This window comes from Thalia democratica, chromosome 2 (assembly GCF_965202585.1).
Source record: "Thalia democratica chromosome 2, ktThaDemo2.hap1.1, whole genome shotgun sequence".
NCBI classification, from domain to species: domain Eukaryota; kingdom Metazoa; phylum Chordata; class Thaliacea; order Salpida; family Salpidae; genus Thalia; species Thalia democratica.
In genome coordinates, this window is record NC_139166.1 from 51,785,247 (window position 1) to 51,799,016 (window position 13,770).

A 13,770-nucleotide genomic window follows, 5' to 3' on the forward strand; every position below is an offset into this window, starting at 1 on the left:
CAACGAAATAAAATAGTTCATCTAAAAACAACAAGTCTACAAAGGTCTATAATTATTGAGTTAATAGTAATACATTTTGTGATTGTAAAACAAAGTAAAAACATAATTTGCACATTTTCAACTAATCAAAAATACTATTTTTTATACAATGAGGCACTAATAATTATTGAGGTAAAATTATAATGTACTTAAATAAGTTTAAGTATAATAAAACTACAAGAGAAAAGAATTTTTTAAATAAATATTTCATAAACTGTTCGAGAAAAATAAATCATGTACCTTGAAATATAGTTCTTTTGTAGAAAAAATAAACTCTGAATTTTTTCATAATATACTTCGCTTAAAATTTTGATATATATTTTTACTTTTCATTGGAACAAAAGCTTAAGTAGATTGTAAACCACCTTAAATTCACTCAAAAAGGGTATACACATACATCAAAAATAAGTAATAGCTGTGACTTAAAATATATAAGAAGTAATTAAACTAATAAATAAAAATAAAAACTCATATAATTATCATAAATATAAGTTATTTAAAACTTTGATATATTGAGGAATGCAACAAGATATAACAATATTTTTAGTTTGTAAAATATTTTTCCAAAATAAATAAACTTTTCACAATTGGATTGAATATATTTGAAGAAGCATAAACTTATTCACAGCAAATTATCAAATTTAAAAGAAAACATTATGTCAAATAACGGTATGCGAACTAACCTACACAGTCCATTGCAAACATATACACAACTTACAAGTAATTGTAACAGCTGTATAAAACTGTTGCTTGTTATATAAATAAATAAATATATATATATATTATATATATATATTGTACTCCTATACACTAGCTTGTACACATACTTGTAGTAATTGCACAAGATGTATACTCCGGTTGTACTCTTATATACTATTTTACAAGTAGTTGTACTCATCCACCAACACTCCTTGCTTGTCCAAATTCTTCCAGTCGGTGTACAGCTCGTCCTCGGGTTTCGTGATGCTGAGCTCGTCATTCTGCCCGTTGTCGAGGCAGTGTTCGTAGTTGTAGTTGAAAATCAGGTGCAGCAGCTTGCACAGCCTTAAAAAAATTCTTTGTGTTTAATATTTTAACAACACTGAAAATTTTGAAACGAAAAAAAGTACAAACTTAAACACAGATTTCCAACATAAACATCTATTATAATATAATGAGCTACGATTAAATACTTATACACAACCTTTCGTTGACTTGCTTCAACATGTCTTGTTCGAATTTTATGCTGCAATGAGGGCATATGGGTTTTTTGTCGATGGTAAACACCCGGGTATTGGTCGAGACCTGCTTCTTTAGTTTGCCGTTTTTGTGTTCCAAACATGGCTGTAAAAATCTTATGTTGATTGAGGCTATTATTGGGAGGCTTTAGACTACAAAGTTCATGAAAAAAATCGAATTAAAGGAAATTTTTAATGAAACAAAAAAAAGCTCACTTTACAGAATATGCATCCACAGTCTAAATTAATTATGCCAGACTTGTACTTTACAAGCACGTTACAATCATCACACTTAAAATGCTTCTGCAGTCCGATATACCACTCCTATTTGAAAAAACTAAACTGTTAAGTTAATTATACGGTTATTTAAACTTTTTTAAAAACTAGGGGGAAACATTTAGTTTGTAATATAAGCATAACACTTAAAAAATTCAGTTTAGTTTTAATCATATTTACTGGTTACAAATAAACTAAAAAAATTACCCTCAGACCAATATGTTCTAAACTGTGCTTCTTTACCAAATCATAACGACGTTTATTGATCTTATCTTTTTCCATGATAAATTTCCAATCTTTTGGAACATAAAACTTTTTAACCTTCTTTTTTCCTTCGTTTGCAATTCTCTTTACTTCAGCTTTAATAATGATAGTGATAAGTTAGCTTTTTTAAACTTGATAAAAATATGATTTGAAAACATAGTGTAGGACTGTTGTAAAAATAAAACTAACGAGAATAAGAGTTCCATTCAGCTTCATTCTGTAAAAAAATTAAGCAAATAAAATCCACACTAGCGTTATTAGTTTTCCATAATTGTATATAAATAAAACTTATAAAATAATGATAAAAACATACTAACTACATGCAGTTCTGGGCAATCAAGAGCAAACATCTCTGTCATTTTCCTTCCTTCATCAGTCCAAGGAGCCGGTTCTTTGTCGTCTCTGAGAAGCTCGAACCTCCACACGACCAGATCCCCTTCCTTGTCTTTAGTCTTCTCTTGCTGGTACTTTTTGACCTTTTCGTTGGAAACACATGAAAATCAAATAAAAAGTAGTACGATAAAAGCGCAGGACCATCAACAACAATTGACTAACTAAATTAGTTAGTTTTACTGTTCAAGTAAAATAGAAGTTTTTTTCAACAACATAAAAAATTAAGAAAAACTGTTGTTTAAATATTCTTTAAGGAGCATTAATGTAATTTTAATAATTAGTAGGCTTTTAATTAGTTTCTGAGTAAAATACCACTAAAATTAAATTAATAAGAAAATCTCAACACAATTCATACTTAATAAAATGATGTACAATATAAGAAATGTTAATACAATTTACAATTAGAATCTATAAAAAAGCAAGTAGTGTATTCAAACCTTGTATATCCCGTCATATCTGACTCCGTCTTTTGGCGCGAAGTTTCCCACTTTACACGCTTTCTTAGACCTCAGCACGCGAATCGGTTTGGACTTTTTCCAATCGTCGCCGGCGTCCGCACCCTTTTGTAAATCTAACGGTGCAAAGCAAGTGTTCGCAAACCCTCTGCATAATAGTTATAAAAATACACTGACATGCCGAGTTCACTTGATATTAAATATATTTAGCAAGAAACTTCTGTTTTATTTTTTACTAAGTTTTATTATTTAACTTCCACAGAAACAAATTCAGATAATGTAGAAATAATAATCCATACAGTATAAATAAATTTGCAGCGAAGTAGTGTGATTAATACTAAGACAAGCAGAAGATTATTAACACATAATCTTGTTTAACAAATTTAAAAAAAACTTAAAAACAACCATAATTATCAAACCTTAAGTTTTTTACTGCTTAGCTTAGACAATTAAACAGCTTGATTAGATTAGGGGTCGGCAAACTGCGGCCCGCGAGCTACTTTTTAGCAAAAAAAAACTTTTTTAAAAACATAAAAATAAACGGTTACGCAATAAAAACTTACAATAAGGCTCTTAATTTAATGAATACTCTTTAAAGGTGCTATTTTACTGCTTATTTTGTTATACTGTAGTCCTCGGCATTTGGTCTAAAATAGTATTTTTCTACTAATAACTATATTTGTTCTTAAATAAGTGTGGCCTTCGACGACTTTTTTTCTAAAAAGTACGACCTGCGAGCAATTTTCTCTGATAAAATTGGCTCGCGAGTTACAAAAGGCTGCCGACCCATGGATTAGATAATGTTATTTGTCAAAAATGATCTTGTACGTTTTCAACTTGAAACAATAGACAAGCACAACTATTAAACTTTCTTTTTCACAGCAAATAAAATACTAAAAAACAACACAACAAAATAGTTTACAACAAACATAATCGATAAACTTTAAATTTTACAGCATGAATAAATAAAACAATCAAAAACAAACGAACCTGTTCGCGCTGCTTCCCTTCACCAGCGACTGGTCCTCAACCTGCGCCCCCGTCCTCTTCGAGCTGTCCAGGCACCTTCCACCGCTCGCCGAGTAGAACAGCCGCCACCCCTCGTCCCTGTCTCCCTCGTAGCCGGCCGACATGACGATGGACCACGCCTGCTCTCCGTTACCCGCGATGCCCTGCACCAGCGGTCCGTGCAAGTTCACGTTGCCCACCTGTGCATCGAGGTGAGTTTTAATAGATTATTTTTTGTTAAGATTTAGTTCGCACTTGATGTAAGTTTTGTAAATATAAAAAGCAAATTCTAGAAAACTTACAAATTGAAATATTTTTTGGTTTTTAAATTGAGCATTTTTATCATCATTATTATTTCTATTGTTATGGACACTTAAATTGTCGTGAGTTTTACAGGGTTCGTGCGCAAAATTTTTTTCATTTAGCCTGACATTTTTTAAAAGTAAGAAAAGTTCCCTTTAGAAGTCATTTAAGGTATTTGGGGGTCTTGATTAGTACTATTGTAGTCTCCGACTTCAACCACTTTATCTCAAAAATATTTTGAACTTTAAAAATCTGCAAAAAGCAAATCATAGCTTAGTTAAAACTAAATAAAATAAGACTAAATTGTAAAAAAGGTGATTGGCCCCCCTATGCCCTTAAAATAACAAATTCAGTGATAAGTTTTAAAATAAGTTTTGTATCTAATCTATTAATAGTGTAAAATTTTTATTTCTATTACTAAACACAATTGTTCAATTTAATTAAGCACTAAGTAAAAACATTATATCCGTAAGACTTATAATAAAACCATGTGCTTTGTCGTGTTTTATTAAAATTTAAAATGAAACGCTTACATATAATATAAATAAGTAAGAAATGTTTATTATAATATTTTGACTAATACTTAAAATTGATACATAGTAATAAATATTAAACTCTAAATAAATATATTGATTGTTGATGTTGTATCAAATTTAAAAAGCTTACACTTAAACTAAAAAAAAAAACCTTTAATATTTTGGTCGTGTAAGGAAAAATGAATTGTATATAAAATTTGTACTCTCACAAAAATTAGTATTTATATCTTAAAGCTAAGTTTAGTGTTGTGAATACCTCTAATAACTTTAAACAAACACTAAAGTATATGAATAAACTGCTAAGAATTTCAATTTTAAAAGTATTTGGTATAATACCTAAAAACTAGAGATTAAAACAGTACTTCTACTCAAAACAAAATAATGAAATTTTTTAAACTTTTTTAGAGATTCAACAAAAGGTTTTAAGCATTTATATTTATAAATACTGACCGATTTTGTCTTTAATAATTAAATCTTTATTTAGAAACAAATTCACATCTCAATTTAATCTTAAAAAGATTTCTCAATTTTTTTAATTAAAAATTTGAAAGCATTTGAACTGAGAAAAACTGAGATTCTCAAATTATTGAATAAAAAAACTGATTTAGCCTGACGTTTTTCAACTTTTTTCAAAAAAACTGATTTAGCATGACTTAGCCTGATTTAGCCTGACGCGCACGAACCCTGGTTTTATCAATTTAATGCAAACTAGTGCAATTTGACAACCAGATTGAAAGGAGCTACATTTGTTATGGCTCTGTTTACAACAAAATCACATTAACTGTGAAATTAAAAATAATGGCAATTATGGTTAAATCATAATGTTGAGTTTGTATTTGAAATTAATAAAAAAAACCTAATATGTCCTTTTGTGTACTAAAATAAAAAAACAACAAAAACTAAACTAATACAAATAACAATTTATTTTAAATTAGATATTAATAAGTCATCCAGCTTATATAACAAGTAATTTTATAACACTGGTCATTAGTGCCGTTGACTACTTATAAAACTTTAACATTTCGCATACCTTTATTTTCAAAAATAAAAATTTAAAGTGCTCTTTTAAACACACAATTTTATATTAATAAGTTGATAATAATAACTGAGTTAACTAACGTGTCGCCTCATACTGAAAGTCATACCAACTGGGATTCCAGGAATTTTTCCTTCGTGGTGCTTCGGCACCATGAACTCTTTGAACTTAAATAATTCAGTTTCATTTTCCGGCTGTTATTTTTAGCCATTGATTTGAATTTTACTTAAATTTATACCTTTAACTATTTAGGTACAGTGTTATAAAATAAAAGTAATCTAGTTTTATAATAAAAAAAAATATTTTAAACAACGCATTCTAGGTTAAAACAATTAAAGTAAACAAAAAACTACAAACTATAACGATTATTTTTCCTTTGAAAATAACATTTGTTCAAGAAATTATCAAGTTTTAAAACTTTTTCATTTCATTAATTGATGGAAAAAAATAAGCTACTAATATTTTTTTTATCTATATATAGCTAAATTCACAATTAATTGTCTTTACTATTTTTCTAATACAACTTATTATTTATAAGCTACCATTTTTCTGCTTTTAAACTAGTTATAAAACTCAAGTGTTTTTAAAGTGAATAGTAAGTAGCACCAATTAATGTAATAAAAGCAAAAAACTCATGTTTATAAAGAATTCTTTATATAGATTAGGATTAATTGGCTATTGCATTTGAAAATACTTTAAATGTCAAACTAATATATTTTGTTTAATTTCTTAAAGACTATACAGTAAAAACAAAAAGTTTCCTAATTTTTTTAATTGTAAAATAAAAAAAAATTAATACAAGTTTTCAGCCGTATTTCAAAAGCGTTCAGTTTTTTTCAAACAATCAAAATTTTCTTAGCAAAACAGCTTTTACAATTATTCGGTTTGTAAACTTGCACAAGGGTTCTTCTTGGATCAGAAGCTAGACTTTCATGATTAAGTTTAATTTTCTAAAAAAGGGACTTTGGGTTTTGAATTCGTGTTTAGATTTGATATATTAGAATTTTAAGTATATAAATAATTGGTAAACGATTAGTTATCCATCTAAAAATTTAAATTGTGCAATTGATTGACAACAAGTGGAAAACAAGAAAAAATTCACTCATAACTTTTTTGTGTAATAAGGTCTAATCAATTAGAAACAAAAATAAGAAATTTCATATATTTCACACCGAATAAGTTTGTCATGCTAAGACTTAAAACATGGGAGTTGCATCAGAGTTTTTAAACCTTTTAGGCGATTAAACAAGCAGCTATAAAGTTCATTATGACACTAAAAATTAAATGATTTTGCAGAAACTGCTGTTTGTGATATTAACTATTGAGTTTAAAACAAATAAGACACAGTAATCGATCCACATGGGAGATTGATAGTTAATAGTTTATTACTTTCAAGAAAAACAATTACAATGTCTCACCGCAAAGCGTATGATAGCAAAATTTGTTATCCACAGGGCAGTTTGTTTTTGATCTACAATTGCAAAGTTTTTGTTTTTATCTGATTTCTTCATAATAATTTTGTTGTGTGAAATTATAAGGGCCATAACGTTTGGTGTACAGCAATATGATATTTTTATGCAATTTATCTTAACTATTTTGTGGTTAATGCTGTCTTTATTAAAATGTTTATCTATTAATTCCGCTGGCTGATTTTGGTCTATACAGATTTACAAAAGGGGGTAGGGGGTTATACTAAATGCAATTTATTTTTCTATTTCTGTTATATTTTGCATGAATAACGTCATATATCAAGCTTAGGTTTCCACGTCCGAAAAATGACCACAAAATTTACATAGATTCAACTAAAAAAAACATTCTAATCTAGATATAATGAATAAAAGGCCTCTTTCCCTAAACCCTCTAAAAGCAAACCCAAAAATTGTACCTAACTTGCAAACCACCTATGGAACTTAAACAGTAACAATATAAATTACTCAGTTGGATTAAAAATAGTAGAATCAGTAAAATCTAACACAAACCATACTAACATGTGCACCTTATGCAACCTAGAAAGACTCCATATAGCTCTAGCAGACAAAGGAAAATCTATAAACAAGAGAAAAGAATTGATAACCCAATGATTGCATTACTTGAATGCGTATTAATAGATTATAACTTACATAGGTAAAAAATTGTTAAGATATTATATAATTTGTGCATGCACCATAATATTCCCATTTTCGGTTTTAAATTATTATAATATTTTTTTGTGAAGTTTGATTGTTTTTAAACTATATTTCTATAAGATATTAAACAATTTGTGAATGCATTATAATATACCCATTTGCGATATTAGTCATATTCTAAATGCATTGACCATATAGAAGGAGATCTAGTATTTTTTACTAAATTAATGAGACTAATATTCAAAAGTCCAAACTATGTACTGCATGATAGTTTTTAGAATACATAAAAAAAATATTTAAGTCTTGAGACATAATTAGTTTAGTAATAAGCTTCTATACAACAAATATGTCAGGATAAATTTAGTGTTGTAAGTATTTTTATTTAAACTTTAAAAAAATTACTTAAAATAATTTTATGTTTAATTTCTTAACCAATAAACCTAAAAACTATAGACATATTTTTTACAAGTTGATCTTAGTTTGTAGAGTTTTTACTAAGCTTCAAGTTGCTTTTTACCATTGAAAAAAATTAAAATTAGTTATTGAGATATGATCGGTCAAGTCGGGCCGCATAATAGGTACCATATGGGAAGGGAAAACTAAAACAGCGAAAGGAGACTATTTTATTTAAAATCTATCTCCTCCTACATTTTTCAAGAAATCTTCTTCAAACTTTCACAGTCTAATCTTTATACAATAACAAAAAACTTTTCACAAAAAATCAAATATCTCAAAAGGTAAATTATATTTTTGAATTCTATATTTCTTGTAGTTTGTACATACAATAAAAATACTATTATTTAAAATATAAACATTATTAAATGGTTATCATCTTTTAGTCATTTTATTTCTAATTAAGAACTAATTAGCTTAAAACTTTAGTATATTTATAATTATTTGGCGACTAAAGCAAAATTGAAAACTTCAAGCAAGTTTCTACGTATAGATAGGGCTTTATTAAACTCGTTATTTTTCTTAAGCTCGTTTTTTATTTAATATAATATATTTTTATCCATGTAACAATTTTGTTCGATAACGAACATCAAAATTAAATTAATGAGCGACTAATCAAGTTAGGAATGTAAAAAATGCTAGGATGTCATAAAGATGACATGGATGTGATAACAACAAAAATATTAGTGTGAAAGCTTATAACAATTTACTAAAATAATTTTATGATTTTAAATTTTGTTAAATAATATAGGAGATCTTGATAAAAGCTTCAAAATTTAAAACTGAGTTGTTAAAAAAAATAAGCATTTTTTTCGAGATATAATGAAAATTTAAATTATTACAATTAAAAAAAGTTAGCCAGAGTTGTTAGTTGTTGTTCATTGTTTATTCTTACGTTAAAATTTGTTGTGTTACCCATAAAAAAAAATATATTTTTAAATGTTTTTCATAAACTAGGTAACAGACTAATATTCTTCCACATCTAAAGTTACCTACTTGTTAGAACTCATTTATACAAAGACAAATGAATTTAAGTTTCAAATAAGCCGAAATTTCAAATAAGTTGAATTTACAAAAACCCTTAAATAATTTAGAAGAGTAGCACCCTGATACTATTTTTTCATTTTATTTTAATTCAAGTTTTTTTAACTCCCAGACTCGCTTTTATTCAATCGATTTAAGTAAATTTTATTCTTCTGTAAAATGTTAAACTAATTTATAAAAAATAACAGTATATTTTTGGAATCTGTTTCAAACATCTACTTTCTTAATAAACTTACTCAAAGCTTACATAGACAAGTTAAGCTTCGCTCGTAAAGATGAACTACACAAACTTCAGGCTTATAGAATTCCAATTTAAAAAAACTAACTTATTTACGTAGAGATTATAGCTATTGTAACTATTTATTATCATTTTATAATAAATATTCTTCAGACAATTAATGATAAATATAAACTTTCAAATTGTATTTATCAATTTGGTTAATAACTAAATAACCGCATGAAACTTTAAATAATTGCTTTTGAGATTTTACTTTAAATGTTTTATTGGTCAGAGACTATAACTAACTAAAAATTTGAGCAATTTTTATAATAATTTTCAGTGCTTGTTTGTGTTTTATTATTTATTTAAGAAAAAAAAAAGAGTTTAGAAGCATCAGTGAGGAACATAAAAATACATTCAACGTACATATTATACAAACGTATAAATTAGGCATAACAAAACACCAGTTAATACTACTCATGTTCAACTACTAACAATTGGTATCAACTTATAATATATCTTTAGAATTTTCATAACTGTTTAAACACTTCAAAAAATAAAATTTAAGTGACTTTGCTTGAAATTAATTGCAAAAACAATCAATTTAACAGCATGCACAAGCGGTCGAACATAAATTAAATGCTTGTTATTCACATGCTACCATGCATCACCTCAAAGTTTTTAATTATCGAATACAATACTTAGTACATTAATTCACAACTGATACACGATTTTTTGTAAGAAAAAAAATTATGCAAAAAAAAGGAATGTGGATATTAACTTTAAATGTGTAAATGATTTTAAGCCCAGTATAGTAGACAAATAAGCGTCAAATGATGAAAGCTATAAGTATACTAAAAAAATCATTTACAAAAAAGTATAATAGTTTTAAGATCTCAAAACAAAATATCAGGCAAACATAGCTTTTTAAGCAAACGAAAACTATGATTTCAAACATAGAAAACAACTTGAACTCAAACAGTTGTGAAACCCGAAGTACAAGTATCATATGCAGGAACTAAACTAAATTTAAGCATCTCTATCACTTACGCTCAAGTTGCTTTTAGTTTTTTTGCCCAAAGAATACTTTCTGCTTTTAGGCGGTGGTGGCGGTATGAAATCTTCGTCAGAAGGAGGCGTGACTTTTTTGCTTTTGACAGCTGGTAATTTAGGTTTTACAGGCTTTTTAAAACCCTTTTCCGAAGCTTTCAATTTATCCTGCTGTTCAACTTCTTCTTGCTGCTGGACACTCATTTCGGCCATGCCATTGTCAATCGATCGTTTTTTCGGCCTAGGGGGGTTGGCAGGTCTTGTGGGTCTGGGTTTGACAGCTGGTACAAGTTCTAGCTTCAGCGAATGTTCCTTACGGTAGTTACTTGGATACATAGCATCAAAAGCAGCTGTACTAGCACTGCGTTTATTTTTATGTGCCAGATCCTTTCGTCCATTTTCTTTCAGCTTATGTACTTTTTCACGGCAACTCGGGCAGTATCTGAAAATAGTTAGTGGATCAAAGGCAACCCAAATTAACTTTTTTAAAACAACATTTTTAAGTACTTCTTAATGATATAGTGAAGAAAATAAAGAAATAAATTTCAATAAAAATAAATAAAGATCATTTGTATTAGAAAAAGAACATTAAAATGTTTTTAGACTTGATATCTGTTAACTTAGTTTAAACTTGAAATAACTAAATTTAAAAATATTTATGGAAAACTAAATACTTTACTACCAAGCCAAAAAACACTAACACAATATCATTGAAGTATGTTATATCGAACAGTTTTGCATATGTAAACTTGCGATAACAGTCTGTGCAAACAAATAATCCGCACTCAGAGCACACAACCATTTCGTGCAATGTTTTCTGATTACAATAATGGCAGCCGCACACTTTGCAACTCTTTTCATCTTTTTTCACACTGCATTCTTCACAATATAGAGCTAAAAAGTGAGTGAGAGGTAAATTTATAAGTAGAGCAGGTATCATTGAACTTATATCATTCATTTACAACAGAACATAAACGTAAGTAATATTTCAATCAAGTTTGAACTTAGTTTAACATGATTGAAAATTAAAATATGTACTATTTATGATAAAAGTGGGAAAAGAAGTAATTTAAAATAAGACTAACCATTTTTAACAACTGGCTTTTTGAAATTGTACATTTTGTAAGCTTTTTTGTCAGGATCCATATTCCATACAAATTGTCCCTGATCAGGAATATCCGCATTCATAATTCCGCGTTCTCTATAATTTCAAAAATTTTAACAATTAACAGTTATCTATAAACAAAAACTTTTTTTATCATCTACCATCTAGTAGTATGAAAAATTGATTTATTGATTTAGATGAAGTTTAAAATCCAACGAATTTCAAATATCGTAATTTGAAATATCAAAAGGCAACTTACCCAACATCAAGTTGAACTTTCAGCCTTTTTTCGTTTCGATCTGGCTCTCCGGTTCCGTATTTCTAAAAAAAATATTTTCTTACATAACTTAAGAAAATTAATATATAATAACATATTAAAATGGCAGTAATAATTTCATTCTGACCATTTTTTAAATTTCTGTCAGTGAATACTTTTATAAAATAAAAACTGTACAAACATCAAAGTTAAATAGTATGTTTATACATAGTTTAAAGTAACTTATTAACAAAAAAGTTGTTAAAAAAAACATATAATAAACCAAAATGTAACACAACTTATTTTAATCATGCTAATCTCTTATTATGACTTTGATTTCAAAAGTTACTAAAATTTAGTTATCAAACTTTAAATTTAAACTATCTGTAAATCTAACCTTGTATACAACAGCATAATACCAATGTTTACCAGGAATTGGGCAAGACTTAAGTTTATGCTGAACAAAAATTGAACAGCCGACGTTAACCTCTTCGTCGCTTACTTCAAAGATAATTTTTTTGAAGTCTTCAATCATCACATATTTAGTAGAAATCCATTCAGTAGTTTTTAATCTAGATGAATTAAAATAATCAGTAAGTTTTAATCAATATGATGAAACCCACAGTCGAAAAGTTTTATGAATTAAATTTAACTGTCTGTTGTTACATCTAAAATAGCAACTGTTTTAAATTCAACTTCTTTATTAAAAAAAAACTATAAAGAAAATTACAAAACTATTTTCCATTAATAAATTAGATTAAACATTTAAAAAACATTTTAATTTAAACTACAATATTCTAAATAAAGTCATTTATTACAGAAAAAATTGAAATATTTAGACTAGTAACTGAAAAGAATCGAAAAAGTAATATGTTAGTAAATACTTAAAATAATGTTACCTTAAAAATAAATCACTACTATTTATTTTGTATAAAATTAAAGATAAATTATGACAAGATAAAAAAAAATCTTAAGTTTATAAATTTTATTGACAAATAAACAACCCATTTGCATCTATACAATATGTATAGTGGTAAAATTATAAACGAAGCAACTTACTGTTTTTGGTCAAAATCAACTTTTACTTCACTGAATTTCTTGTCATTCTTCTCAGATGGTGAAGCATCAGTAACTATGCCTGGTGCTAACATTCCATATTTTGGGTGCTTTGCTCTCACTCTGGTACCACACTTTGTAAAAAGTAAAGTTTATTGATCACATAAAAAGTTTTCTTTAGTTAAAAAAAAATATTTTAAAAAGTTGTAAATTTCGCAAACAGTTCACTTCAAACTTTTAAACCTTTTTGTTATAAAAATATATTACAGACAGATATATCTCTAGAGTTTAGATGTGTTAATGTAGGCATATTTTAGAGTGCATAGAAAATCAATTAAAAATTACTTTAGGGTTTACAAATGGTTGAGAGGTCAAGAACTAATTTACAGCACTTTTAAATGGCCAATATAAGTTTCAAAGTCAAACCATAATGCATGCTGCTATAGATGAAAAATAAAAAGCTTTTTCAATGCTTTACTCTAGGTACTTTATTTATGTTGAAATATGTGTAACATTTGATCCAAGTTTTCCCAAAGTAGGTCATATGTAGCAATGGAGCCACAGAAAAGCCATGAGGCCATAATTTGAATTTTTCACCAGATATTCAGGAGTTGATAGTGCAAAGCAAAAAAAAGGTCCCAGGCATATTTTAATGGTATTTTTTGAGTAATCTTTTCCGAGAGGACCATAGCTTTTTTTATTTCTTTAAATGGGACCTTATGAAAAAAAATTTGGGAAACCTGATTTTATCTCTACTCAAAATTTTACCTACTTAGCATAAATGAATAAAAATCCAGTATATTTTTTTTAACTTTGATATACATTTATATATAACCATTTAATACGTAAAATTAAATATTTTTTTAATAAATAGGACTTCTTGTAAGTTTTTATTTTAGTCATTTCTTTATATTGATAAAATATCATATCTTA

At 27.4% G+C, this 13,770-nt stretch overlaps 1 protein-coding gene across 1 annotated transcript; it reads right to left on the reverse strand.

Annotated features, from left to right (window-relative positions):
- Positions 1–716: 716 nt before the first annotated feature.
- On the reverse strand, positions 717–12,955 carry LOC145829708 (uncharacterized). Its single transcript, XM_082937567.1, has 15 exons — positions 12,841–12,955; positions 12,179–12,353; positions 11,785–11,846; positions 11,506–11,621; positions 11,122–11,314; positions 10,421–10,862; positions 5,611–5,721; positions 3,635–3,852; positions 2,627–2,792; positions 2,114–2,272; positions 1,986–2,013; positions 1,740–1,891; positions 1,473–1,580; positions 1,223–1,362; positions 717–1,083 (listed from the first exon to the last, which is right to left on the reverse strand). The coding sequence occupies exons 1-15, from the start codon at positions 12,930–12,932 to the stop codon at positions 918–920; spliced, it is 2,328 nt and encodes a 775-aa protein (XP_082793693.1). The 5' UTR covers positions 12,933–12,955; the 3' UTR covers positions 717–917.
- Between the last annotated feature and the right edge of the window lie 815 nt (positions 12,956–13,770).

What these genes read in the sequence shown, in the direction of transcription:
- LOC145829708 (XM_082937567.1), bottom strand. Translation starts at nt 12,932, where the DNA reads ATGTTAGCACCAGGCATAGTTACTGATGCTTCACCATCTGAGAAGAAT. An exon ending in AAAGCCAGTTGTTAAAAATG is followed by an intron (nt 11,315 to 11,505) that starts GTTAGTCTTATT and finishes CTCACTTTTTAG; the next exon opens with CTCTATATTGTGAAGAATGC. An exon ending in TGAATGGAACTCTTATTCTC is followed by an intron (nt 1,892 to 1,985) that starts GTTAGTTTTATT and finishes TCATTATTAAAG; the next exon opens with CTGAAGTAAAGAGAATTGCA.